Source organism: Globicephala melas, chromosome 16, assembly GCF_963455315.2.
Source record: "Globicephala melas chromosome 16, mGloMel1.2, whole genome shotgun sequence".
NCBI classification, from domain to species: domain Eukaryota; kingdom Metazoa; phylum Chordata; class Mammalia; order Artiodactyla; family Delphinidae; genus Globicephala; species Globicephala melas.
Genome location: NC_083329.1, coordinates 25,057,054 through 25,083,364, shown reverse-complemented (window position 1 = coordinate 25,083,364; position 26,311 = coordinate 25,057,054). Strand labels below are relative to the sequence as shown.

Here is a 26,311-nt window from a genome sequence, read left to right as displayed (position 1 = left end):
AATTTTTAATCTTTGCCATTGAATAGGCTGAAATTGGTCTCGCATTTTAATTTGAATTTCTCTTACTGGTCATTTTTCATGTTTATTGGCTGTTTACATTTGTTCTGTGCTTTGCTTGGCCAAGTTGCTTCCTCATTTTACTATTGAACCATTCATCTTTTTAATTAAAGCAAAATTGATCTGTGTGTGTTCTCTGCAAGAGGACAGCAGTGACCTTTCGCAGTTGGGGGGTGCTTTATGAACTATTTTGGGTGCACAAAAATGAACCTACCTCAGAGATTTCAAACCATTTTATAGCCTGAATAAACTAGCATGGAGAGGCATATTTCAGCCTTGTACGATACAGACTTGTCTGACAACCACAGTTATCCAACAGTGGAGCAGACACCTTCAGGAGGCAGAGACTGGAAAGTAGTAATTGTCCTCCTGTCTCGAGTGTCCCAGGCACCAGCACCTGCGTAAATTCTCAACCACTTGTCAGGGCTAAAGAGCACAAAATGCCCAGGGCCTAGGAGGAGAAAAAGAATGAGTCAGAGGGAAGTCCAAGATCATCTCTGCTTCGCTTATTTAGGCTTACAAAATACAGGTGTGATTTTTTTCTTTTTAGCAAAATATTTTTTAAAAATAACATTATTGGGCTTCCCTGGTGGTGCAGTGGTTGAGAATCTGCCTGCTAATGCAGGGGACACGGGTTCGAGCCCTGGTCTGGGAGGATCCCGCATGCCGCGGAGCAGCTAGGCCCGTGAGCCACAACTACTGAGTCTGCGGGTCTGGAGCCTGTGCTCCGCAACAAGAAAGGCCGCGATAGTGAGAGGCCTGCGCACTACCATGAAGAGTGGCCCCCGCTTGCCACAACTAGAGAAAGCCCTCGCACAGAAACGAAGACCCAACACAGCATAAATAAATTAATTAATTAATAAACTCCTACCGCCAACATCTTAAAAAATAAATAAATAAATAACATTATTGTAGTTAAATGTGTGAGTAGCATTCAGTTGTAATTCCTTCGTCTATCAATGTGAATAATAGGTTAAATGCCTAAAGACAGATGATCCCTTCAGGTCCTTTCCTGCTTTAAGGGCTGTGATTCCCTGGTAGAAAAGGCACGCACCTGTCATGGGAGAATTTGGACTACATTGTTGCTGAGATCCTTTCTACTGATAAGATTCTCTACCTTGCGTGGTGGTATAAATGACACCACCATTGCATGGTGGGTTTGGAAACCCCCCCGAAGAGTAAACCCTGTTTCCCTCCCAGAAGCCTCCCCTGCTCAGGCCTCCCTCATGGGCTCCTCTGACCCACTGCTCTGAGTCGGCAGTGGCACCAGGCCGTCCCCCTGTCATGGTTTCCTGTGCCGAGTCTTTCTCTCCACGAGACCAGATCCTCCCAGCCCCCGATGCAGGGCTGGTCTCACCTCCTAAGTACTCACCGCGTGGCTCTGTGCGCCTTCCGTAGGGCTTGCATGTATCCTCTTGTTTCCTCCTCCCAGCACCGTTCTTGGGTGAGGAGAGAAAGTAGCGGTATTTTTACTTGACGAACTAGTAAACTGAGGCCTGGAGAGGGGACTTGTCCCGAGTCCCTCAGCAGGTTGTGAGCAGTATGAACAGAGCCGTTGCTCTCGCCTGTTGCTCAGCCTTGTGGAGAGGAAGCCGAGGCCCTCTCCAGCCTCCTGAGGTGCTGGCTGGCGCCAGCGTTTCCTTCTCTTTTGCTCTCACTCCAGGTGTTATGTGCTGTCCGCTACAGGCCCTGTATTGACTTTGTCACTGCGATCGTCCAGGTGAGTGTCTGTGTTGTTGGGGGAAGAATTGGGGGAGAACTCCCTCCCAGCCCCAGAGGACTGAGGAGAGGCTGTGTGGATCTGACACAGAGCTTTGGGCCTCCCAGCTTGCTTCCCTGCTCACCCCCTTTATGCCCGGCCCCGATTTTTATCCAGAAAAGCTGAGGACATTCAGTTGTAGAAGAACCTGTCTGCTCAGGCTGTTGTTTCCCAAAGAAAGGTTCAAACATCCATAGTGGTGTTCAGAGTTGCCAGATGGCGGTCCTAGCGAGGGGAGGTGATGGAGCCCCCAGGGCTCCATAGTAGGGACAAGTGTGCCGTGAAGTGGATTGGCCTGAAGTCATGGTTCGAAATGAATGTATGAGGTTTAACCTCCCTCTGGCTTGCTCAGCTTCTCCCTGTTACTATTAAAGCCGTCCCCAGCTGACAGGAGTTCAGGAGAGGGTAGGGCTGGGCTCTGATGGTGATATCCTACTGACAGGTCCAGAGTCGTGTTCTTACAAAGTGTGATTATCACAGGAGATTTGGGGGTGAGGGTCGGGAAATGGGGTCAGAGGTACATGTGTAGTAAGCCTTTTATTCCTTTAGGACGAACCCGGAGACGAAAAGCAAAATAACAGATCCTGAGATTAACTCCATCCAGGATATTGAGGAAGGGCAGCTCCTGAGGGGCTACGTGAAGTCCGTCCAGCCGTCCGGTGTGCTCTTAGGGTGAGTGAGGCGGAGCCCGGGGACGTGGACCAGCCCCGAGTGTTCTCCCGGGCCCTGTCTTGATTGGCCCGCTGCTGCCCCCGGTCACCATCTCTGGAGGGATCATGAAGGAAGGAGAGTCTGTGTTCCCACCAGTGTTTTAAACTCCAAGTCTTTTTATACTTTCAAAAAAGTTTTGAATTACTCTTGTTTGGTGTTTTTGACAAAGAATATGGCATATCCATGGTCATGATTTGTAAATGTTCCGTGAACCCCCAGATGTTACAGCTTTCCCTGCTGTAATTCTGTTTCCTCATTTTCTTCTGGTCTTTCTAGCAGCTTGTGAGTGCATTGTGATGCTCTGATATACGGTAAAGAGTATCTTTCAATTATGTCTTCATTACGCTTGACGATTTTTCCAGTTTACAAAGCCCTCTTTATTTTGTTGAGTGCCAGGAACCTTATGTCTGTCCTAAATCCTCGTCACAACTTGAGTCTCTGGGAGAGAGGAGGCATTAGGCTTGGCTGGGGACTCTGTTGCTGTGTTTCTGACCACAGGACGCTTGTCTCTCTCTCCTGTCAGCCTTGGCCCCTCAGTTACAGGTTTGGCCCAATACCCACATGTCTCCCAGTACAGCCTGTCCAAGGATGCTCCTTATGACAGGTATCTCCCCGAAGGCAAGCTGCTCACAGCCAAGGTCCTAAGGTAGGTGTTCTTCTCTCTTTCTCACCTCTTTCTCTGGGAACGCTGGGTGGAGATGGAGAGGTGAACTGTAAACATAATGGCTTAGGCAGTGGTAGGTAACGATGAATGAGCTCCCTTTGTGTGGAGCCTTCTACCTCAGCTCCTAAAGGCAATTGTGGAGACTTTGCTCTGCACAGGCACCCGTCTTTGGGGATGGAGGAAGGGCTAACACAGCTGCCCTCTGTATTTTTCTACCAAGCAATTGTGCAAATCATTCCTGAGATTACTGCACGGATTCCAAGGCAGGTGGGGGCAGGCCCAGAAACTGTGGGCTCCTCGCTATGACCATTGTGCTCCTTATGCTGTCCCCATGGTCCGCTCGCCTGGTCTCTCTGTCATAGCCTGAACCGCCGGGAGAACCTGGTAGAGCTGTCAATCCCCGCCGACGACACTGGAAAGCCAGACGTGTTTTCTGCCTCCCTGGGACTGCCACTTCCGAAGCAAGAGGGGAGGGAAACAGAGGCAGAGGAGAGAGACCGCAAAGGAGAAGAAGAGAAGGAGGAGAGGAAGAATCAGAAACAGAAAGCGAAGAGGATTGGGAAGGGGCAGGAGGGGGCACAGCTGCCCAGCAAGGAGAAGAAGGAGCCCCGGAAGCCCCAGGCGAAGAAGCTGGGCAAGCGGCCGCGCCCGGAGTCTGGCAGTGAGCAGGTAGGGCCCTCGGGGAGGATGGCCTCCTTCACAGGAAAAGGAGAGCCTTCCAGAATCCGCCCGGCAGCTGCTTTGCCTCAGCCTCACGGACAGAGAGAGGCTGAGTTCGGCTGGGGAGAGGGTACCGCCCGGGGCCGCGAAGGGCGCTCAGGGCGAGAAGAAGCCAGGCTCAGCGTCGTCCCCGCCTGTCATGGCAGGAAAGCGGGAACAAGAGGCAGAGGAGAACTGCCCCGTCCGAGGAGGACGACAGCGGTGTGGAAGTGTACTACCGGGAGGGAGAAGAGGAGGTGGAGGAGATGGGTGTGCGGCCCCAGGTGAGTGGCGCTGGATGTGGGGGAAGGGCCGCCGCAGGAGGGAGTCCCTGCTCCCCTGCCTGAGGGCTGGGCCGTCCTCAGCACCACCCTCCTGTCTTCATTTTCTGTAAAGTGTGAGGAGGTGGGGCGCCTGGTTTCCTCAGCTGGTCATCAGCTCCTGAGAACAGGGCTGCTGCTTCACCTGCGGAGTGGGCTGTGAAAGTCATTCTAGTCGATGTTTATTAGCTGGGGCGGAATTGAATTAGTGGGGGTGGGGGGATGGGCAAAGGAAAGGAGGCTTGTCCGTCTGAGCCTGTGTCCTGCTCTGAGAAATGAGGACAGCGCTACTGGGACTGAGGGCAGGTGTGGAAGGGCTTCCCAGACTTCAGGTGCCGCATCCCTGCCACCCTCGGAACATCTGTCATACCTCTGTCCTAGCTCTACTGCTGTTGTATGCCTGCACGTTTATATGTGTTTGCCTATGTAGCTTTTTAAAAATATTACTTAAATCTACTTATTTACAAAGGAAGCTTTCATGTCACTCCTAAAAGTGTCCCCAGTGCACCGGGGCCTAGCCTGGCCGTGGGAGGAGAGAAAAGGTCTCTGGGCACCATGGGAGTCCCTGCTCCTCCGGGTGGAAAGGGGCTGCAGAACAGGGGCAGCCTGGGCTCAGTGCTTTTTTCACATGCGCCTGTGATCCTCCAGGAGAAGCAGACCAGGCCGGCAGAAGCACCCCGGCTGCAGCTGTCTTCCGGCTTCGCTTGGGATGTGGAGCTGGACAGTCTGACCCCGGCCTTGCCACCTCGCGAAGAGAGCTCTGACAGCGAGGAGGACGAGAAGCCAGAGCAGGCCACGGTGCTGTATTTTCCAGGGCTTCGTCCTTTCTGCAGGGACCCTTGGCGCCCGTCTTCCGTGTTCTGTCCTACCCTGGGTGTCTCTTCCGAGGGGTGGGGCCGTCTCAGGCTGGGGGTATTTGCGGAGCTCGGGGGCTGCCCTGCCAGCTCCTGACTTCCACCACAGACTTCCCCGGGGCTGAGGAGCAGATTGCTCACTTGGTGTTCTGCCTTCCACAGCAGAAGAAGAAAAGCAGGAAGGAAAGGGAGCTGGAGAAGCAGAAGGCAGAGAAAGAGCTGTCCCGCATCGAGGAGGCGCTGATGGATCCCCGGCGGCAGCCGGAGTCGGCAGATGACTTCGACCGGCTTGTGCTGAGCTCCCCCAGCAGCTCCATCCTGTGGCTGCAGTACATGGCCTTCCACCTGCAGGCCACGGAGATCGAGAAGGCCCGGGCCGTGGCCGAGAGGGCGCTCAAGACCATCTCCTTCAGGTCTCGGCTGTGCCCTCCTGCCTTGGGGCCCTGTCTTTCTCCAGGGGGCGCTGCGTCTCCTCGGCAGGCTGGCGGCAGTTTGGGTGGCTGCCACCGGGCGCCCGTGGGTTCACGGGCTTTCTCTCAGAGATGTGCCGTCTGTGAAATAGATCTGCTCATTTATATTTTATAGTCCTCTTCACCGAGATAGCTAAGGGTAACATTTACACGAGGCATGGGCCCTCAGTTAGGTGCCCCACTCGGAGCAGAAGTACAAGAGGGAAAACGCTCTCCACATACCTGGGCGAAAACGATGTCGGTGACCATGTTCCAGGCAGAGGGTAGAGCGGGTTTCCCAAAGGCTAGTGAAGAGGGATGGCGCTCCTTTGCATCATTCTCTTAGTTTGGGGGGAGATTCAGACCACAGATTCCTTCCAGTCCAGACCTCAGGCCGGTTTGAGATTTGGTAGGTTTCCTTCCCAGGAGTGGAGGCAGAAACCAGGGGAGCCCCAGACCCCACAGCCATGGGGTCGGAGTTCCTACGTCTGTGTGAGCTGCAGTGGGGGCAGGGCCTCTCGGGGCCTGCACTTGGGGGTGGGAACTGAGGACGTGGGTGGAGCCTGGGGAGGAGGATGTAGTTCCGGTCCCCCGATGGCAGTGGGGGGCTCGTTGGGCCAAGATGATGGAGCTCACGTGCTGACTGCTTTCCCTCCAGAGAGGAGCAGGAGAAGCTGAACGTGTGGGTGGCCCTGCTGAACCTAGAAAACATGTACGGCTCCCAGGGGTCACTGACCAAGGTCTTCGAGCGGGCCGTGCAGTACAACGAGCCTCTCAAGGTCTTTCTCCATCTGGCTGACATCTACACTAAGTCAGAGAAATTCCAGGTAGGAGTCTGGGCCAGGTGGCCGGCTGCCAGTGGGACCTCAGCCACTTAGAAACGAGCTCCTGGGAGTCCCAAAGGCAGCAGGGAAGTCTCGGGGGAGAACAGCCGCATCTGGACCCAGTCCTGCCCCAGGCTTGCTCACCTTCCAGGTGGGAGAAGTCGTTTCCCCCGCCTCCGCTTTGGGAATGTGGGGCCGGGATGAGGGAAGGGAAGGGACAGCAGACCCCGGGGTCTATCCCTTGGGATGCCGACGGGTGTCACCGACAGGAGGCGACATACCCCAGTAGCCCTTTTTCATCTCTCCTCCTCCCCCTCCTCATGCTCACGTTCTCTCTTCTAGTCTTAGGACCTCCTCACGGCACAGGCTTAGGAGGGAGACTCTCCATCATGCGCTCTCCTCATCCTGTGCGCTTGCCCTTTCCCCCCACGTACCTGACATTGGGCCTGGATACTGATGGAGTCTGAGCCCAGGTCTAGCTTCCCACAAGTGTAGGTGCCTGTCTCTGCCGTTGCCCCCTCTGTCTTAATCACTCTCCTCAGCTTATGTCGTCTTTCCCACAGGAAGCTGGTGAACTTTACAACCGGATGCTGAAACGTTTCAGGCAGGAGAAAGCTGTCTGGATCAAATACGGCGCCTTTCTTCTGCGGAGGGGCCAGGCTGGGGCCAGTCACCGCGTGATGCAGCGAGCCCTCGAGTGCCTGCCTAAGAAAGAGCGTGAGTGCTTGTTCCCACCCACGGGCCCAATCCCAGGGCACAGTAGGCTGTCTCCCATCTGGGCAGAGGGCTGGGGGTCTCCTCATCCGAGGGCTGGTGTTAGGACAGCCTTGTGGAGCGTACTTGGCTATCTCGCTCTTGATCGTATGCTCATGAACATAGCTCGTGTTGCATTTTAAATTCTAAACTCCGAAGGTAGAGGAACAGAAAGGAATTAGTACTAATTCTTTTCCTCTGCCTGCCCCACGGCCTACCTCTCATCCCCCGATTCCCCCTTCTCAGTCCGGAGAGTAGGATGTCTGCTGTTGGGAGTCATAGATCAGTGCCCATCTGTGTATTTGGCCCTAAACCCGCCCCACTGTCCCTCTTGTCGTCACCTAGGCCTTAGGACCCAAGAGCAGGGAATCAGGCATCAGACTCTGTCCCTGTAGGGTAGTGTGTTTTGATGAGGGCATCTATCTGCTTTCTATGTCTGAGTTGTCCTCTCCCTGCAGACGTGGATGTGATTGCCAAGTTTGCGCAGCTTGAGTTCCAGCTGGGGGATGCGGAGCGCGCCAAAGCTATTTTCGAGAACACGCTGAGCACCTACCCAAAGCGCACGGATGTCTGGTCGGTCTACATCGACATGCTCATCAAGCGTGGCAGCCAGAAGGAAGTCCGGTGAGAGGGGAGGACAGGCTGAGGCCTAATTGCCTGCTGGGGGGCTGGGAACATTGGCCACTTGGAGGCGTTTTAGCCCCCCAGCAGCTCCCGGAAGCCCAGTTCTCTTACTCTGTCTGGAAAAACGGCTTTGACGTGACACGTCCTATGACATTCACGTTTCCAGTTTCTTTTCTGCCTCAGCGGCTAGCCTCTGGTCTGGCTGGAACCTTGGGTGGGAGGTAGGCTAGCCCCAGGCCTGGGAATCAGGAGACTTGGGTTTTCCTCATAATTAATGCTGAGCCTGGCTCTCATGGTAGAGAGTGTTCACAGGCGTGATCTCACTGATAACCGCCAGCATCCCCCCCAAGGCAGGGAGGATTAGAGACTGGTGGTGGACTTCAGTCCAGGAAGAACTGATGCCTCACCCAAGCCCATCAGTGAGTTTTAAGCAGAGCTTTCCTCACAGGGCCACACCTCATTGCCTGTCCCCATCCCGTTAGCTTTGTCCAGATTCACTGTGTGACTTCAGACCAGTAAGTCCTTTAACATCTCTGTTCCTCTGGAAAATGAGGGTGGTGTTCTCCCTCTCCACAGACATGATGGGAGTTTATAAAGGGAATAAAAATAAAGGTAGAAGCGGTAGTGCTGGATAACAGAGGGCCTGGCTCCAGAGCCTTAGAGCAAGTGGGTGAAGGCTAGCTAGGAATCGTGTGGCCGGGGACCAAGAGGCAGACACTGGCTGCTCTCCCTCCCAGGGACATCTTCGAGCGTGTCATTCACCTGAGCCTGGCCCCCAAGCGAATGAAGTTCTTCTTCAAGCGCTATCTGGACTACGAGAAGCAACACGGCACCGAGAAGGACGTGCAGGCGGTAAAGGCGAAGGCCCTGGAATACGTGGAGGCTAAGAGCTCCATGTGGGAGGACTAGTGGCCAGCTGGCTCCGAGGGCACTGGTGGCAGTGGGCCAGCCGGGCCGACCCTCAGGCGCCTGGGCAGTTGAGAAACTGTGTTGCCTGAGGACTCTGTTTAAGTGTTGCTTTTTCTGCAGCATCCCTGGGGTAATCCTGTCAAGATAAAGAAGGATTTAAGATTTCTCATAATTCCTTTTTGCTTGTTTTAGGAACCAATTTATTTCATCTTTTTCCTTTTCTGGGGCTGCTCAGTGGTGGCAGGCAGTAGGCTCCTGGGCTCCCAGAAAAGCTGAGAGTCTCCTTCATGGGAGGTCCCTGGGGAGCAGGAATGGAGGGCCGACCCCCAGGGACGCTGTGGTCAGGATCCCACTTTGGCCCTGGCCAGGCTCTTGGTCCGGCTAGTGGGGGTCAGCAGGGTCCGGGAAGCGCGTTGCTCTCCTAGATCGCAGAGCCTCTGGGCATTTCCTCAGCCTCAGCTCAGCTAGTACCTCGTGCCCCTGTGTGGAGGCTGTGAGGCTGGGACGTGGATCCACATGCTGTGTGGCTTTGGGGGAGCTGCACAGTTTCTCTGGCTCCCTGTAGCTCCTCTGAGGAGAGCTTGCTGGGTGGAGGGCCTTGATTGACTTGCTGGTCCTTGAGTCCTGAGGGAGAAGGGGACATGACGGGCCCGCTATACCCCACCTCCCTGTAAAGTTCCCAGAAAGACTGTTTCTCCTTCTGCTTGGTAAGTAATAATCCTGTATGTTCTAGAGTTCCTCGAGGCCAACACACACCCAGCTAGTTGTTGAAGCCAGTTCATTTTTGGCTTGGTCTTAAGGGAATTAAAGTTTTCTTGGGCAGAGCTTTAAATGTCCTAAGAGCTGGAGAGCTTTTCCATGGGAAGTGACTGAGTCATATGCCAAAAAGCAGGACAGGGACAAGGGAGAGAGCATCAGAGATTTTAGAGGTGGTGGAGGGGCTCAGGCAGGGGCATGGGAGGGAGGCAGAGCAGGGCTTGGCCTTGTTCTTGGTCACTAGCTCTAGGTTACGAGAGCTAGGCTGCCCTACTGAGTGCAAGGGCAGGATCTGCTGACTCGTGAAATTTTAACCGAGCTTCCCTCTGAGAAGGGCCGTGTTCCATCTGTTTCCCAGATCAAATCAGAAAACTGAACCCAGTTAAGACGTCGTCAATCCCAGGGCCTTCCTGCGTGTGGGAACACCTGGCTCTCCCTGTGCCCCAGCCTTCCCTTCCATCCATGTCAGTCTTGCCCAGAGTCTCTGTCCTCTTCCCTCCCCAGGAATGGGATTTGGGCCTGTCCCCGTGACCTCCAGCCTGCTGTGGCATGGCCCATCCAATCGTGCAGACACCAAGCTAGTCCTTTATACTAAGAAAAACTTTATATCAAAAATTTATAGAAAATAAAGCTAGAGGCGTACATTGGGGGCTGCTTCCCAGGTCAGCAGCACTGGGCCAGGTGTCCATATACAGTTACACACAGTGTTCCGCACAAGGAGCCTGCTGGTGAGTTTCATTGTCACCTGGCTCTGCTGTCCAGGGCTTCACAGACCGGTGGGACTGGGTCCTACCACTCAAAGGTCATCCACATCGTAGTTAATTAAGGACCAGTTCTGGGAAAGGGTCTTTACTCCAAAGCTGTTGACCATGTGGCTGGTGGCAACAGGAAAAGGAATTTCTTCAGGTCTGAGAGCCTTCCTGCCGGAGCTGGCCACGTTGTCTACTAGCTCTCACATCTGTTCCCCAGTTTTACTTTGTGTTACTTTTTCCTGGCCTGTTTCCCCCAAAAGCTATGGTAAAAAAAAAAAAAAAAAAAAAATCCCCTCTGGGGAATTCCCTAGCAGTCAGGTAGTTGGGACTCCGTGCTTTCACTGCCGAGGGTGCAGGTTCAGTCCCTGGTTGGGGAACTAAGATCCCACAAGTGCCCCACCGCCCCCCCCCCCAGAAAAATTCCCCTCTGATGCTGATGTGAACAGGCCATGGGGTTCTGTTTGGGACCAAGTCGTGTCATTGGCAAAGAGTGTGGGAACAGGACCCTTAGGAGGCGAGCAGGACCATCTCTGTGTTGTCTTGGGCTGCGCCGTTGCCCACCAGACCCTGGGCCCACTTGTGCAGGCGGCTGTAGAGTGGAAGGCCCTGGTTCTCGCGGTACAGATAGACGCCGGTGATGGCGTTCCACTGTGGCCGTGGCTGTGTGCCTTCCACTGGGAACTTGGCAACCAGCTGCTCGTCATCCTCGTTGAGTGCCACGAAGCCGAAGAAGCGGCGCACGTTGTTGGCAGCCAGCACCCGCGAGTGCACCTCGGCCGTGCGCTGGAAGAGCTGGTCCTCGTTGGCCCGGTACTGCGCCCAGTAGGCCTCCTGGCGGTAGCTGAGCGGTGAGCAGTAGTGCTTGAGGCACTTGGTCAGGAACACCAGGATGGCCACCACACCGATGAGCAGCCACCCGAAGAGCTGGCCAGAGAAGGGGCGGGTTGAGGGCAGGCAAGGGGGAGCTGTCTGGACCGCCAGCACCCCCGTAAGAAGTAGCGGGCGCTGGTCAGAGCGTGTGGGCTGGGCTGAACCTGACGTCACAACCCCCTGAGAACTGCTTCTGTCACCTGCCTGGCCGCAGATTCTGCTCCCCTAAGGGCGGCAGGCCCTTCTGACTGTAATTCCTCCTCTTTGCCCTCACTCCCTTGAGCTCACGCCGTCTCTGTACTTAGACTTAGCCTCCTGCAATTTCAGCTGCCATTCCTGCAGCCCCAAGGGCCCCCTCCACATCATCTGAGCCCACCAAAATCCAGCTCAATCTACCAGGCTCAGCCCAGATACCACTTCCAGGAAGCCGTCAAAAATCCCTTCTGGGAGCAATTTTGCCTTCCCTGAGTCCTCATGGCCTGGTTCCTCTTATCATCATTCTCTGCCTTGTTTTGAAATTACCCATGTGCTTGTCTCGCTTGGCTGTGAGCCTGTTGAGGGCTAGGACAGTCAAGGTCGTCTTTGTTTCCCCATTTAAGCCTGTACAGAGAGCTGTGGGCATTTGAGCATCATCAAATACATTTTATTTCTCTCTGTCTACCACGTTCCATCTCCTTTGGTGCTGTCTCCAGCCCTGCTCCTACTTGTGTTTCTTCTGTACCCAAGAGGAGCCCTTTAGAAAATCTTTGCTCTTTCCTATCTCGCCCTCACACCCTGCTTCTCTTAAGTGAATACTTCAGCTGTTTTTCTGCTTCTGCCCAGGTCTCTGCCCTTGCCCTCTCTCCCTGACCAACTCAGCTCCTTCAGAACTAAGCCAAGGCTGAGGCTAGGTTCAGGGCGGCAGCTGCTGCCTCCCGACTGGACACCCTTTCCTGTCTCAAGGGATTCGCCTCCTGTCAGCAATGCCTGAGGCTGACTCAGTGCTGGACAGGGGCCTTTCCTGGGATAGGAACATGCTCATCCCTTGAGCCAGCCACACTCCACTATCAGCTCACGGTCGACAGCAAATATTTCGTAAGATGGCAGGGGTTCGTGCTCAGTCTGGCTGGAGCAAAGGGCTTAATCTGTGACTGGGATCAAGGCTTGGTCTGAGCAAGAAGAACATTCCTTTAATGTTTAAAACTCTCTTATTGGGGATGGCATTCACCCTTGCCCCGCCAAGCGCTGACCCATAGTTACCCAACTCTGATAATCTAGTGACTTCCGGGAGAGCTCAGCCCCTGAGGACTGACTCCAGCGTTAATACTGGGTCATCCCAGCACCTCCCCACCAGCCACCGCGTAGGAGAGAAAGAAGAGGAGCTTCCCTTGGCACAGGCTCACCTGGGACTCGTACTTGAGCCTGCGGCTGACCTCCTCCCGGAAACTTGACAGGCGGGCAGGGCCCTCCCGACACGGGAACGTGGCCAGGATTTCTGTGGCCTGGGCCAGTGGGAAACTCTCTTCCCCAGCTGTGAGCGAAGAGGGGTCCACAAATTCGCTGAGAGCACAGACGTAGGCCTCACCGCGCAGCAGAGAGATGACAGACCAGGTGATGGGGGCCACGGCTGCGCGGCCCACGATGGAGCTTAGAAGGAGAAAGTTGGGGGCAGCCGAGCAGTTCTTGGTCCTCCGGTACTGGCACTCGGCAACCAGGTTCCAGGTATGGTTGTTGAGGATGACGCCAATGAGGAAGAGCACCAGGGCGGGCACACCGATGGCTGTCAGCCCGTACAGGTAGTTCCGGGCTGGTGAGCAAGGGCAGTGGAACGCCACCACACTGAACAGCTCCTGGCTGCCCACCGTGCCCAGTGCCACCAGCCCGTTGAAAATCATCACATCCTTGCTCTTGAAGAAGAGTGATAGGAAGCGGAAGTTCTCTGCGATCAGGGCTGCCATGGTGACGGGTCAGCTGGGGGACCGATGCCAAGGGTGGAGGCAGGAGGAGACTGGGACGGTGGCTCCTGGTGGGACTAGGAAAGCGCACGGGCTACAGGCCCCTGAAGGCAGGGCACAGTCTTGCCATTTGATCCCCTGCAGTGGCTGGCCTGGTGCTTCCTGTGGGACTGTAGATGACTGATCAGTATTTGCCTCTAAAAACAGGGACCGAGGGGATCTTGCATAGTCAGGCTGGGAAAGGAAGGAGACTCGGGGAGCCCCAGGGCCCGGGTGGAATGAGAATAGCCACTGTTCACTGAGCTCTTACTATGTCGGGCGCTTTACATCCCTCATTGCCCATCGTCAAGATCCTGCACTGAGCTCTGATATCCCAGTGCACGTAGGGAAGGTGGAGGCTTCCTTGGGGTGAGTGCTTATCGGGCTCACATATGAATGGCAGAGCTGAGACTCAAGCTCAGCTCTATCTGCCTCAGACACTTAGGTTCTCGTCATCACCACAAGCTTCCTTTGATGTGGGGACTAGGACTGGCCCCGTGGCATTGGGGACTGTGGGCTGTTGACTGCCTTTCCCTTTGGGATTCCAGGTACTGCTAATGTGCTGGGGGACCTAGGACTATTTGGAGGGTGTGTCCTCAAGGTGTCTAGCCCATGGGTATAAAAGCCAGAGTAGGTGTCCTGGTGGATAAGGGACTTGGACTTGCCCCTGTGATGTGGGGGGGTGGGGGGGTGGAGGAAGGGGCCTCCAGTCAGTGGTGAGCCTGGTGCAGCATCCCTGGAGTTCACAAGAACCTTCTCATTTTGGAGACCTCAGGCTCTGGACTGGTTTAGGAGATCCTGGCTCTCAACATACTTCATGCCCTTTCTCTGGACCTCAGTGTCCTCATCTGTGAAAAGAGGGTAAGTCATTCTGGTCCTTGCTCTCCTCTCAGGAATGCTGGAGGAAAATGAAAGGGAATAAACAGTGCCTGATAGTCGCCCTGTATATGAAACCCTCCGTCTCACCCTGTCCAGTCCTGAGGGTGCCTCCCAGAAGTGAGGCAGTTGGGGGATGACTGTCCTTCTGGCAAAGACCAGGAGGCTAAGGCCTCAGGAGGATAAAGTGCGCTGCTCAAAGCTATTCAAGTATGGAGGTGCCTGGGCAGGACTTCTGAGCGTGACCTAAGGAGGCCTGGGAAGTGGACGAGGGTGAGTCAAGCTAAGGGAGCCCTCTACTTTCCTGGTTTCCTACTGACACTGCTCTGTGCCCATCCGCAAGAGCCTTGGCAGACCTCCCCTTCCCCACCCGTTACCCTTTCCTTATCCGGCAGCTCTGTTCCACCGAGGTCCCTAGGCCTGGGGACCGCCCAGCCGGCCAGCAACAGGAAGCCTTGATGAAGGCTAAGGCTTGGCCATACCCACCACCCTCTCTCTCTGGACAGCAGATGCGCTGGCAGCCTGCCAGGAAGTGGCCATGGCCTCGGGCTCCCGAGGCCCCAACTCCCTTCCCAGGCTCCACCCACACAGGCCTGGGGTGTGGCCCATGTTCTTCTCTCCATCCGGGGAGTGAAAAACAAAAGTCCTCAGGCCAGAGGCAGCTGGGGAGTGGAGGGACGGAGCAAACAAAGGTGGGGAGACCTGCCCATATTTCCTTCTATGCCTCCTCTCTAGACCACCACCCCTCCTAATCACTGCCAAGGCGGCCAGACGGGCTGGTACAGAGCTGGGTGGCCACTGAGGAGCCCAGATGGGCTGGTTTCCAGGAGGAGGAGGAGACCTGACTTCCCTAACTCACTGCCTGGGGGCCCAGGGGCTCCAGCCTAACTCCTCGGGAAAGAGTTTGTGATATTGCTGGGGATGAACGGGTTAAAGGCAGCCCCGTCTCCCTCTTTCTTCTCCCCTCTTGGCTTCAGGGCTCCTAATATGCTCCCCTGGGTTCAGAAACCACCCAAAGTGGGGTACAAGATGCCTGAACACTGGTGGGTGGTGAGCAGAGGAGGGAACAGGCTATCTTCTGAGACTACTGCCCGTGGCCCCCAGGCCCGGGATGGGACCTCCACCAGCAATAGTCAGGACAGGAAACAGGTGGCTGGGGACTGGGGTCCTCAGCGAGGGGCCTGGCTCCCCTGGACAATCCCTCTGGGCAGCCTCTGAGTGGCCCTGCCATGTTCCCCTTCCTTACCTGAAGTCCGCTGCGGGCACCGGTGGCCTTGGCCTCCACGGAGCTGGGCAAGTGGGGTGAGGACATTGGAGCTCCTGGGCATGGGCCAGCCCGCCCCCTCGGCGGACTCCCTCCTGCTTTGCTTCTGCTCCGGAGAGACGAGCAGGGCCTGGGGCTTGTGGTGTCTTCAGAAAAGTTTAACTCCAGGAAAGAGGCAGAACCCGTAAGATGGATGGTTCGCGCCAGCCAGTGGAAAAACAGCCTCCGGGCGGGCGCCAGGCAGTGTGGGGGTGGGGTGGGGAGGGCGGCGCGGGGGAGGAGAGGAAGTGGAGGGGACTGCGGCGGCTCGCCTGCCTTCTGAGGCTCCACGCCAGTGGGACCAGTTCCAGGCCAGGAAGGGGGCCTCAGCCAAATCTGGCCCGGGCCTGCCCTCCAGGCCGGTTTCGGGAGCACCCCCTGCTTGACCCCCACCGACAGAAGCTGGCAGAACCGAGTCCCAAGCAGGGTTAGGGGAGAGGTGCCACCAGACTGGCGCTGCCTCCTAGCGGGGTGCGCAAAGCCAGGGGCACCCTCGCCTGTCCTGGCCCTTCTCCCTCAGAGCCGTCCTGCCCCTCTCTGAGCAAACCCTCCCCCTGCCGGCTCTTCTGTCTGTACTTCAGCTAGCTCCCCAGGTCCTGCTTCAAATCAGGAGCACTGATGAGAAAATTCTGGACTCTAGGGATTTTCTAAGGCCCTGTGGGTAGAGCTCTGACTGGTAGGTGGAAATTACGAGGAGGCAGGTTTCTCAAGGAAGCCCTTTGTAACAATCAGAGCCGCCCAGCCTGTCCCAGAAAGTGGTCATGAGCTCCCCGTCTGTGGGAGTATGCAAGCTGAGGCTGAAAAGCCATGGGTCAGGAATGCTGAAAGGGAGAGCCCTGTCCAAGGACAGTCTAGATGGCCCCCAGGATCAAGGGAGAGACCCCCCAACCTCCCCCAGACCCCTGTCTGCTCTACACTGCTTGTGGTTCTGGGAACATGGAACTGCTGAGTGACATGCTGGCCTCCCTGAGCTGGGCTTGTTCACATGCAGGAATGAAGAGAAAAGGACCAGTGTTTATTTTTTTACATCCTACCATGTGCCAAAGTTCCCAATTCTTCCTCAAAAGTCATCCTTTAACCTCACTATAACCCTAAAAAGCAGGTCTTTGTAACATCCGTCTTATAGACAGACAACTGGGGGTCAGAGGGATTGGGTAACTACAGGTCCTACAGCCCTAGTATTTGAACCCAGGTCTGTCTGACCCAAAGCTTTACTCTTTCCTTCATATTTTGTACCTCCCAATACCTCTGGGCTGGCTTTTCCCACTGGAGCCCACCACCCCGCAGCTGCCAACACACCCCCGGTCTTTACTCATCTGAGTCTTCCCCTAGAGCAAGTCCCACCTCCTGGAGGAGCCCTCCAGCCCACCTTGGCTTCCAGGTCTCGCCCTCTTCCCAAATAAAGGGAGGGAGACTGGGTCTCAGAAGTGGGACTAGAGGGAAGGATGCTTAAGGAAGAATGGAAATTATTAACACAATGTTACAGGGATCAAGATCAAAATGAATTCTTAGATGAGTGGGACTTAGTCTCAAAGATGTCTGGGGGGTGGGGGGAGGCAAGAAGCTCATCTTCTCGGCCCTCAGCTTCCCCCTCGACAAAGGTAACTCCAGTTCCTTACGTCCCCTCCCCCTACGTCCAGGGGGAGGAGGAGGATAAGACCTCAGGTTTGGAAATTGATACACACATTATCCACCAGAAACTGAGTGCCTACCACGAGCCATGCACTTTACACACCTCACCTATTTAATGCTCACACAAGCCCATGAAGTAGGTGCCTCATCCCCACTGTACAGATGAGGAAACTGAGGCACAGAAAAATGAAGAAACTGACCCAAGGGACACGGTTTGTAAGTGGTGGATCCAGCATTTGACCCAGTTCTCTCTCACTCTGGAGTCTGTGCTGTTTCCGCCCTAGGCAGCTCCGCTCCCACCCCTCCACCCTCATCCCCACCTCAGGGCGGAGCCTCTCAGCACTTTAGACCCCCCTCCACGGTGGGGGTGGGTAGTCTCTGAGAAAATGGGAAGGCATCAGCTTCTTTTTCTAAATGCTCAAGCTCTGGGGATGGTCTGATTTCTGATGTGAGGGGTGTGTCAGGGCAGTCTCCAAGGACATCTCCATGGGATGTGCTATGGTCTGAATGTGTCCCCCAAAATTCATATGTTGAATCTTGCCCCCCAAAGGTGATGGTATCAGGGAGTGGGGCCTTTGAGGTGCTTAAGGCATGGGATTGATGCCTTATAAAAGAGGCTCCAGAGAGCCCCCTAGGAGGGCCCGCCACATGAGGACACAGTGAGGAGGCACTGGCTACCAACCAGTGAGGGCTTCCGTCAGAACATGACCGTGGCAGCGTCATGATCTTGGACTTCCAGTCTCCAGAATTGTGAGAGAGGCCTCTGTTGTTTATAAGCTACCCAGTCTGCCGTATTTGTTATAGCGATTCAAACAGACTAAGACACGGGGCCTTTTGTGCCCAGTGCTAAGTAAATGTGCGGTCCACCTTGATGATGTCGCGTGAACTCCATGGTGAGACGCACCCTGGCTTCTGAGTGTACCTAGCTTCTGGCACCTTGTCTTATCACCTGTGACCACATGAGGCTGTGTCGTGTCGTTATGGCCCACCTTGGCCCGTTCAGCCCAAATCAGAGGATTTCTGCTGCATGAGATGGCTGGACACTCTCCCACTCCCTGAGCCTTGAGCATAAGGGAACAGAGCTCCTAAAACATCACAGATGAGTGGATGCTGGGGCAAGGATGCTCGTAGGACCTGAAAGGAGATAGTGAACCAGGGGTGGAGTGGCCTGGGAGGGGCTGGGCAGGTGGGAGCTTGTCCCCCCCAAGCCAGTTCTGAACCCTTCTGACTAATACTGCTCATGGCCACGCAGGGTAGTGTCACAGTTGGAGGGGTGAGGTCCCCTTCCAGCTCCAAATTTCCTGCCCCAAATGGGCAGGTGAGTGCCTGGGCACGAGGTGAGTGCTCTGGGGCCTCCTGCCAGCACTTGCAGCCTTCATTTCTCCATCTGGTTTGGGGGTCTGAGGTGCTGTGGCCTCAGACCCCCATTCCTGCCTCTTCACCTGGCTGCGGCTCACACTTTGCTGAAGTAGGTGGCCACCTCCTTGTGTGAAGGCCGGGACCCGCCCCCAGCCCAGCCATTGCCCACCAGTGGCTCCTCCTGGCTCAGCCGCAGGGGCGGCTTGCACTCGTGCCAGCGCCTGAGCAGCCTGTTCGTGGTGCCTTGATCGGTGATGCCACGCAGCTTCTCCCTCTCCGCGTTGGCACCGTCTGTGGCAGTGGGAGCAGCCGAGCCAGCAGGGACTGCAGCCAGCGCCCCGTGGCCGTGACCCAGCTCCAGGTCATGGATCATGGCCTCGAAGAACTGCTGGATACAGACCTTGGCAAAGGCCTTGGCGTGCTCCGTGCCTGTCTCATCGAAGAGCTTGTGCTCACTGTCGATGTAGCGGGACCAGTACTTGCTTTTGAGGACGGCGGCCTGAGTGAAGCAGGGCCGCACAGAGCGCACGACGAACGCCAGCAGTGTGGTCAGCAGCACGAAGGACCAGCCCAGTGACTGCAGGGGAGAGAAGAGAGAGTCAGCTGGGCACTGCCCTCTAGCCTCCCAAACCTGTCCAACCCCCCAAAGCACACTCCATGTCAGGGCCTTTAGGGAAAAGAGCACTGACAACAAACAGCAAATGACAGCACCTCTTGGCCTCCACTTTCTGCTCTGTAAAATGGGCATAGACCCACCCATCTCATGGAAATGAGACCACGTGAGTAAAATGCCCTGTATGTAGGTCTGGCACTCAGTACACAGGAGTTAGCTGGGCAGACCCTGGAAATAGGCTGCATGGGTTTGCCTGTCTCCACTACAGGCGTATCCCAGAGATATGGTGGGTTCTGCTCCAGGCCATTACAATAAAGCAAGTATTGCAATAAAGTGAGTCACACGAAGTTTTTGGTTGCCCAATGCATATAAAAGTTATGTTTACACTATACTGTAGTCTATTAAGTGTAGAATAGCATTATGTATAAAAAACAATATACATACCTTAATTAAAAAAAACTTTATTGCTACAAAATGCTAACCATCATTTGAGCCTTCAGTGAGTTATAGTAGTAACATCAAAGATCATTGATCACAGATCACCATAACAAATATAATAATGAAAAATTTGAAACATGAGAATAAGCAAAACGCGACACAGAGACACGAAGTGAGCAAAAGCTGTTGGAAAAATGGCGCCAATAGACTTGCTCGATGCAGGGTTGCCACGAAACTTCAACTTGTGAAAAATGCAATGTCTACAAAGCCTAATAAAGTGAATTGCAATAAAAGTATGCCTGTCCTTAACGGTTGACTAGGAGCAAAGTGTCTCCCACCTACAAAACGGGGCTGTTGATAGTACCTATCCCATTGGGTTGTTCGGAGGACGAAATGTGATAATAAACTTAGCACAGTGCCTGGTGCCTAGTTAGTGTTCAGTAACTGTTAGCCACTATTATGAGGCCAACCAGCCCTCAGTAAGCATGCCTCTTCCTTCAGGAAGCCTTCCTTGACCTCCCGTAGTGACGCTTCCTCCTCTGAGTCCTGTATCTCTCCTCTGGCTCCTGCTAGTGTCTGCCTTTCAGTCAGCAGCGCTCAGTCAGCGCCTCCTCTGTGTGGGCTCTCAGGGGTCACAGAGACAAACTGGACAATTGCTCAAACTCCATGCTGGAGAGCACCGGATGCTTGGGTGCTAGTTCTGTTCTTCCAGTTACTCACTGTGGGGAAGGCTGCTCTCCCAGTCTGAGCTTCAGGGTCAACCCCAGTTGCACAGAGAAGCATTCGGCCGGATCAGGATGGGGAAGCAGGGCAACCCATGCTGTAGTGGGGTCAGTGGTTATGGCAGAGTACTCATCAGGTGGGGAGGTGCAGAGCACGTGCTGGATGAGGAAGTGTGGACCCTGCTCGGCTGAATCTCCTGAAGTTTCAAGTAACGCTGGACAATCTCATTTTCATGGGAAAATTTCTGGGTTTTAGATGATGCCAGCTAATTCTAAAATTGAATTTCGAATTCAACCCCTGAAGGCCAAATGAAACATGTCTATTGGCCAGGCAGCCTGCCATCTGGGGGCCCTTTTAGTTTATGAGTTGATGGTTTAAAGGTCAGGTGGAGGGACAGCTGCCCCAGGCCCCGAGGCCTGGGATGACGGACAAGTACCCACAGGAGAGGAGGTGCAGGCTGGGAGGGAAGCAGAGTTCAGATTGTACGCTCAGAGCGTGAGGTTCACGTGGGTGCCTGGGGGCGACGCAAGCCCCACAGGGGAGAGTCCAGGCTGGAGGGGGAGCAGGGGTGTCTGGATTTGCTGGAGCAGAGTGTGCATGTTTCTCCAGGATTGCAGGGCAGACCCAGCCCCCTGTCCCCTCCCTGACAGCCTGGGTCCCTGCCTGGGTCTTCCTCCCCACGCACAGTAACTGCAGAGGAGGTCTGAGGGGCAGAGGACGTGGAAGCGAGGCTGAGGGACCTGAGCTCTAGATTTCCCCATCAGTGGGTCCTCCATCCCTTCCTTTGGGGCACATCCCAACAGTGCATCCCCTTCACTCAGGCCTCCCTTCCAGGGGCACCGGCCCCTCAGCTCCCACTCCCTGAGCAGTGAGCACCAGCTGGGGGCATTTGCCAGGGAAATGTACCCAAATGGCCCAGCCACACACTGGCCTCAACACTGCCCCGGCCTGGAAGAGGAAATGGGTGCAGATTCCCCCAGATTTCCAAACTGGAGCTCAGGGTGGAGGATGAGGGGCTGGCTGAGCAGTTGGGTCCCCTCTGGGGACCTCAGCACAGGGCACAGTGCTCCTTCCCCAGGTGGCACTGACCTGAGGGAAGACACATGGTTCTGCCTTCGGAGGCCCTGGCCTCCTTTGCGGAAATATGCCCCTGCACCATGGAGCTCCGTCCGAGGAGGGAGACCCAGCCCTGGCTGGGGGCCTACATCTATTTGGGGAAATATGACCACGTCCTGAGGAAGCCCCATTTCGAGATGGGGGATGGGGTCCTTTCCGAGGGACCTGATCTGTGAGGGGAGGCCCAGCCCAAGGCCATCTGGCCCCTTACCTGCGAGATGCAGTGCAGGTAGCGCACGGCCACCTCGCGGGCCAGCAGCCAGTCGCCGTCACAGACCTCGGGGCAGGGCACCCGGGCCAGCAGGCGGGCGAGCTCGGGCCGGGGCAGGTCGGGGACCAGACTGCCGTTGCCCAGCATGGTCACGGGCACAGCAGTGCAGAGGGCACAGAGGAAGCACTTGCCATCCACCAGTGTGACGGCCACCCAGACGACGGGTGCGATGAGGGCGCGCTGAGCCATGGAGCAGAACATGCAGCGCAGCACGGCGGGGTCCTCGGTCCGGCGGCCCAGTGGCCGCTTCCACTCTTCAGCCAGCATGGACACGTTGCTGTTCATGGCCAGACCGAGCAGAAAGAGCACCAGAGGTGGCGCCAGCAGAATGCCGGCGCTGTAGGCCACGTTGTAGCCCGGCAGGCAGGGGCAGCTGAAGTCGAAGGCGGAGTACATCTGAGCGCTGGCCAGGGCCATGATGCTGCAGATGCCGTTCATGAAGGACTCCTGGTTGGACTGCAGGAACTGGAAGATCATCCGGAACTTGTCCATGGTGCCCCGCACAGGGTCTGCTGGCCTCCTCCCACCTCACCGCTGCCTCAGGATGGCCCCTGAGGCCCACTCTGCCCACTGGGTGGGTACTTCATGGCTGAGATGGGCAGAGCTCAGGGCGGAGGCTGAGGCCACTGTCTCTTTGAGGAACCTTCTAAGTCAGGTGCTGGCCGAGAGGGCACAGGTTGGCCAATCCCATGGGTGCAGCCAGGGTGCTGCCCCTCCCTGCCCCGCCCCTGCTGGGTTTCTCTCTCTCCAAGGCTGGCTCCGGCACTGGGAAACCACGAGGACCATGCCTGATGGGGACCAGTTCTCTGTGGGTTGGGAGGAGGGCAGGGAAGGAGGCTCAGACTTGTCCGGGAAGACACTGTCTCCAGCAGGGTTGAGGTTTGGGAGAAACTAGGGATGCTGCAGAGGCCTGAGCTTTTGGACCTTGTCCCCTGGGCTCCTAGGAAGCATGTCGCCCTCCTTCTGCCCTTCTCATTGGGTCTTTCCTCCATGCTGTGTCAGGATCCAAGAGGGCTCCTCCGTCTGCTCAGACAAGGATGGTATGATGATGTAGCAATGGCAGTGGTGGTGGTGGCTATAATGGGGTGATAATGGTGGTGGGGATGGTGTTAATGGTGGTGATGGTGGTGGTAATGGCAGTTATGATGGTGATAGTGGTCACAGTGGGGATGGGGATGGTGGTGGAGATAGTGCTAAATGAATAAAGTAAAAAGCCCTGAATTTGGAGTCAGTGGACTTGGATCTGAGAGGGTGCTGGGTCCCCTCCCTGCCAGGCAGACAGCTATAAGCATAATGCTTTTATGTCCTGTCTGCTTGTGTCTCGGTGGCTGTGTCTGTGTCTTACAGATGAAAAATCCTTTCCTGGCTCTACCTCCTACCTCTACTCCGCCAGGTCAAAAAATAAAGGAGTGGGCGGTAGGGTTTCCTGCCTGGGGCTGGGGACTCCAGAGTGTCTGCAGGAAGCAAGGCAGCGACCTCTCCACCAGCATAGCACAGTGGAAAGGGGCTTAAAGGGCTCCCTTTGATGTCGCCAGCTCTCTCAGAAGAGTGGGTCAGATCCAGCTCCAGCCAGATGGCTTCTGTCCGGGGCGAGAGGGTGAGGTTGGGGCTGCTGAAGCTGAGCGAGAGCCTGGACAGGGCAGCTCCCTGGGACCCTCAGGTCTGTGTGCCTCTGTGTGTGTTTGGGTGTGAACTTTCTGCGGCTTTGGGCTTCAGTGTTTGTGGCTCTGCGGTGTGTGAGTGTAACTGTGACCAAGCAGGGTCCTGTGGGGCCTTCCTGGGACAGACCTTCCCCCCACCAGCCCCAACCCATGTCCTCCACCTGCCTCTTGTTTGTAGCAAAGCTTTCGTCTCCCAGGCCTCCCCTGAGGCTCAGAAGGCTGGCTTAAGAGTGAATGGTTAGGAAACATGAAGATGTAAAAACAAAGACTAGCTGTTGTGCTGGGAAACTGGTAACAGTTTAGATGACAGACCAGCCACAGAGCAGAGGCACAGAACTCCCAGTTCCCTGAAGACACAGATAAAGGCCTGACACACATTCCTAAGTTCTTTTTACAGGAAGCCGACCCCTGTCAGATGAAGACTGCTGAGTCAAGCAGACGTTCCTTTCCCACCAACACTTGTCCCCCTAGTATTGGCCTTTTGAGCGGTGAGCAGCGGAACTTGGGTTCAGTACTGGCCTCATCCTCTTACGTAACCACGTGAGTGGTCTTTGTGTCTGTGTGTCTCTGTGTTACTGACAAGAACTGGCACTGACCGGGGCTTCCCGTGGGTCAGGCCCTATGCCGGCACTCCACATGCATCACCTCATGGGATCCTCGTACAACGCCATGGGGTAGGTTTTATTGTCCCCATTTCACAGAGGTTGAGACTGAGGCTCAGGGAGGTTAAGTGACACGTGTAGAGCTCAGAACAGACCCCCCCGCAAGATGTGCTACTTTGGCATGTGGGTTATTTTGAGCTAAAGGCAGTAGAGACCCTGTGGGCTCGAGAGAAACTACTGCTCCTCCCTTAACTAACTACAGGAATTTAAATTGGGGATTTTTCCCAGAGAAAGAGTTATTCCCAGAGGTAAATTTTATCTAAGTGGCACCATCTATATGGCAGGACAAACACCAAATTACCAAACATCTGCTCATCTTCTTGTGAAACCGTACCTCATAGAGTTAATGAAAGCTGATGGCTAGCTAAGAGGAATTCTTGAGCTTGTCTTTCAGAGCAACAGACAGGGGAACAGCTTGTAAAAACCCCTCTGCTTGTAAGCTGCCTTCACTGACTAAGCTTGCTTTAGTTATTTTTTGTCTTTCCCTTTTGTCCTCTTTAATTGCATACCTTCCCAGCTTCACGTAACCCGACTGTCTTGGAGCAAGTTCTTGTCCAGTGCAAGCCAGCTAAGGCTGGTTGGGACCACCAACCCTAAAACTGGGCCTGCAGAGGTGTGTGTTGAATGGCCTTTTGACGTCAGAGGACTGGAAAACTTTACCCTCAGATCACGCTAAGTGCCTGTATATTTGAATATGCAGAAACATGTAACCCAGATACACCTGTGCAGAACACCAGTTCCCTCACGTTTTTCCTGCCTCCAATCACCTTTCCCCGTGCCAAGCCCACCTGCTTGTTCCATAGCTATCCCAACCCCCTCGCCTTGGGGGAGGCGGATCTGAGGCTTGTTTTCCCGTCTCCTCAATTGCCTTCCTGTGAACAAGCTCTTCCTCTGCCGCAAATCTTGGCATCTCAGGGTTTGGTTTGCTGTGTGTTGGGTAAACAGACCTGCTTTGGTAACACTTGTCGTCCCGTCCCGTGAACGAGCCTCCTGCACTTGGAAGCCCCAGGCCCCTAGCCCACTCCTTAGCTCAGGATGGCGTAAGTACCTCATTTTACCTTTCTGTCTCTGACACTCTCATGTATGTGAGACTCCCATAGGTACGAAATTAGATTTCCTCCTGTTCATCTGCCTTGTTTCAATTTAATTCTTAAACAAGCCAGAAGAACCTAGTAGGGTAGAGGAAAGTTTTCTTCCTCCCCAGCACCAGCTAAAAGTTACACAACTTGTAGGTGAAAGAGTGGGATTTGAACCCAGACCAGGTGGGAGTTGGGGGTAGGAGGATGGGTGGAGGAGGAGGCAGGGAAGTGTGTTTTGTTTTTGGTTTTTTGCCTTCTCCTCCAGCTGAGTGAGGTTCTCCTGCTCTACGAGTCTGGGTAGAAATGCTAGCGTGTCACAAGCAGGGTACAGGTGGGGAAGTATATTGCTCCCCTTAGCCCTCAACCTGGGCCTTGGGTAACTGGAGCACCCAGGCTGGTGGCCCCTGGAGGACCCTGTTGGGGACTCCCAAGGGGCACAGCCACAGATGGAGAGCAGGATGAGAGAGACCCAGCAAATGAGGCCAGGAGACCAGGAGGAGTGTGGCTCCAAAAGGCTGTCTGGAATCTCTGTCTTCCATCTATAGTGAACACGGCTCCCTGTTTGTAGCCCATGTGCCCTTTTGGTGGTGCCCAAATTGGCTTCAGGTGTCTGCTCTAACCACATATACACTCTCTGCAAAATACGTGGAATAAAACAGCTTGATTGGATTCTAAACCCATTATTGTCATTATCACTAGAATTTTGATTAGTTATTTTTTAATTAATTAATTACTTTTTGGCTGCATTGGGTCTTTGTTGCTGCGTGCCGGCTTTCTTTTTAGTTGCGGCGAGCGGGGGCTACTCTTTGTTGTGGTGCGTAGGCCTCTCATTAAGGTGGCTTCTCTTGTTGCAGAGCACGGGCTCTAGGCGCCTGGGCTTCAGTAGTTGTGGCATGAGGGCTCAGTAGTTGTGGCTCGTGGGCTCTAGAGCACAGGCTCAGTAGTGGCACACGGGCTTAGATGTTCCGCGGCATGTGGGATCTTCCTGGACCGGGCTCGAACCCATGTCCCCTGCATTGGCAGGCAGATTCTTGACCACAGTGCCACCAAGGAAGTCCCTATGATGATGTCTATACCCATCTCTGCCTCTCTAGTAGACAGTGAGCTCCTTGATGGTGGGGCATATCATCTGTGTATCCTCTCTTCCCTACTCCCTGGCATAGTGCTTTCTATGCAGTAGGCACCTATAAGTGCTCAGTATAAGAAGGCAAGAGTATAGATTGCAGTCAGTGGCTTTTCACTGGTCCAGATGCTGCTTCCTTGCAGCCCAAGGTAGGGGCCCTGAGCCTCCTTTCCCTGGGCTGGAGTTCACCCCCGCTGACTGGACCATGTCCAAGGTCTCCCTCCTCCCTTCCTCCACTTCCCCCAATCCCTGCTAACACTTTGCCTAAATCTTTCCCCACCCCAGTACTATTTCAGAATTTGCATGGCCTGACCACAGCAGGATGGGAGGGGAAATGCTGAGCTGCAGGGATTGTCCATCCTACAAGGTCCCTTGGCAAGCACCCAGGAGAACAGAGATTGCCCGATATGGAGGGGGCTGGGCTCCAGGAGGGCATCCAGGGGCCCCTGTGCTGCCCCCATGCCCTGAGGACCAGAAAAGC

General features: G+C 55.1%; 3 protein-coding genes across 5 annotated transcripts in view; 1 reads left to right on the top strand and 2 right to left on the bottom strand.

Moving 5' to 3' along the window:
* PDCD11 (programmed cell death 11) overlaps positions 1 to 8,788 on the top strand; it is a 41,940-nt gene extending 33,152 nt beyond the window's left edge. For 2 of the 3 annotated variants that reach the window (XM_060286058.1, XM_030865514.2), the window contains 11 exons: positions 1,721 to 1,777; positions 2,366 to 2,488; positions 3,051 to 3,173; positions 3,554 to 3,860; positions 4,058 to 4,174; positions 4,859 to 5,008; positions 5,227 to 5,477; positions 6,172 to 6,340; positions 6,901 to 7,054; positions 7,549 to 7,714; positions 8,452 to 8,788. In XM_060286058.1, the coding sequence (XP_060142041.1) occupies positions 1,721 to 1,777; positions 2,366 to 2,488; positions 3,051 to 3,173; positions 3,554 to 3,860; positions 4,058 to 4,174; positions 4,859 to 5,008; positions 5,227 to 5,477; positions 6,172 to 6,340; positions 6,901 to 7,054; positions 7,549 to 7,714; positions 8,452 to 8,623 (1,789 nt within the window). In that variant the 3' untranslated portion in view covers positions 8,624 to 8,788. The remainder of the gene's footprint in view (positions 1 to 1,720; positions 1,778 to 2,365; positions 2,489 to 3,050; positions 3,174 to 3,553; positions 3,861 to 4,057; positions 4,175 to 4,858; positions 5,009 to 5,226; positions 5,478 to 6,171; positions 6,341 to 6,900; positions 7,055 to 7,548; positions 7,715 to 8,451) is intronic. The other variant, XM_030865515.2, reaches the window with a different exon arrangement.
* A 1,720-nt stretch (positions 8,789 to 10,508) lies between these two features.
* Positions 10,509 to 15,311, bottom strand: CALHM2 (calcium homeostasis modulator family member 2). Its single transcript, XM_030865517.3, has 3 exons — positions 15,097 to 15,311; positions 12,384 to 13,105; positions 10,509 to 11,055 (listed from the first exon to the last, which is right to left on the bottom strand). Exons 2-3 carry the CDS (start codon positions 12,936 to 12,938, stop codon positions 10,639 to 10,641), a joined length of 972 nt encoding a protein of 323 aa, XP_030721377.1. The 5' UTR covers positions 12,939 to 13,105; positions 15,097 to 15,311; the 3' UTR covers positions 10,509 to 10,638.
* Positions 15,312 to 18,238: 2,927 nt separating this feature from the next.
* Positions 18,239 to 21,797, bottom strand: CALHM1 (calcium homeostasis modulator 1). The gene is made up of 2 exons (XM_030865516.1): positions 21,246 to 21,797; positions 18,239 to 18,721 (listed from the first exon to the last, which is right to left on the bottom strand). Exons 1-2 carry the CDS (start codon positions 21,795 to 21,797, stop codon positions 18,239 to 18,241), a joined length of 1,035 nt encoding a protein of 344 aa, XP_030721376.1.
* Positions 21,798 to 26,311: the final 4,514 nt, after the last annotated feature.

Coding starts and splice junctions, on each gene's coding strand:
- CALHM1 (XM_030865516.1), bottom strand. CDS start 21,797: ATGGACAAGTTCCGGATGATCTTCCAGTTCCTGCAGTCCAACCAGGAG. Junction 18,722..21,245: donor ACCTGCACTGCATCTCGCAG/GTAAGGGGCCAG, acceptor TCTCCCCTGCAG/TCACTGGGCTGGTCCTTCGT.
- CALHM2 (XM_030865517.3), bottom strand. CDS start 12,938: ATGGCAGCCCTGATCGCAGAGAACTTCCGCTTCCTATCACTCTTCTTC. Junction 11,056..12,383: donor GGCTCAAGTACGAGTCCCAG/GTGAGCCTGTGC, acceptor TTCTCTGGCCAG/CTCTTCGGGTGGCTGCTCAT.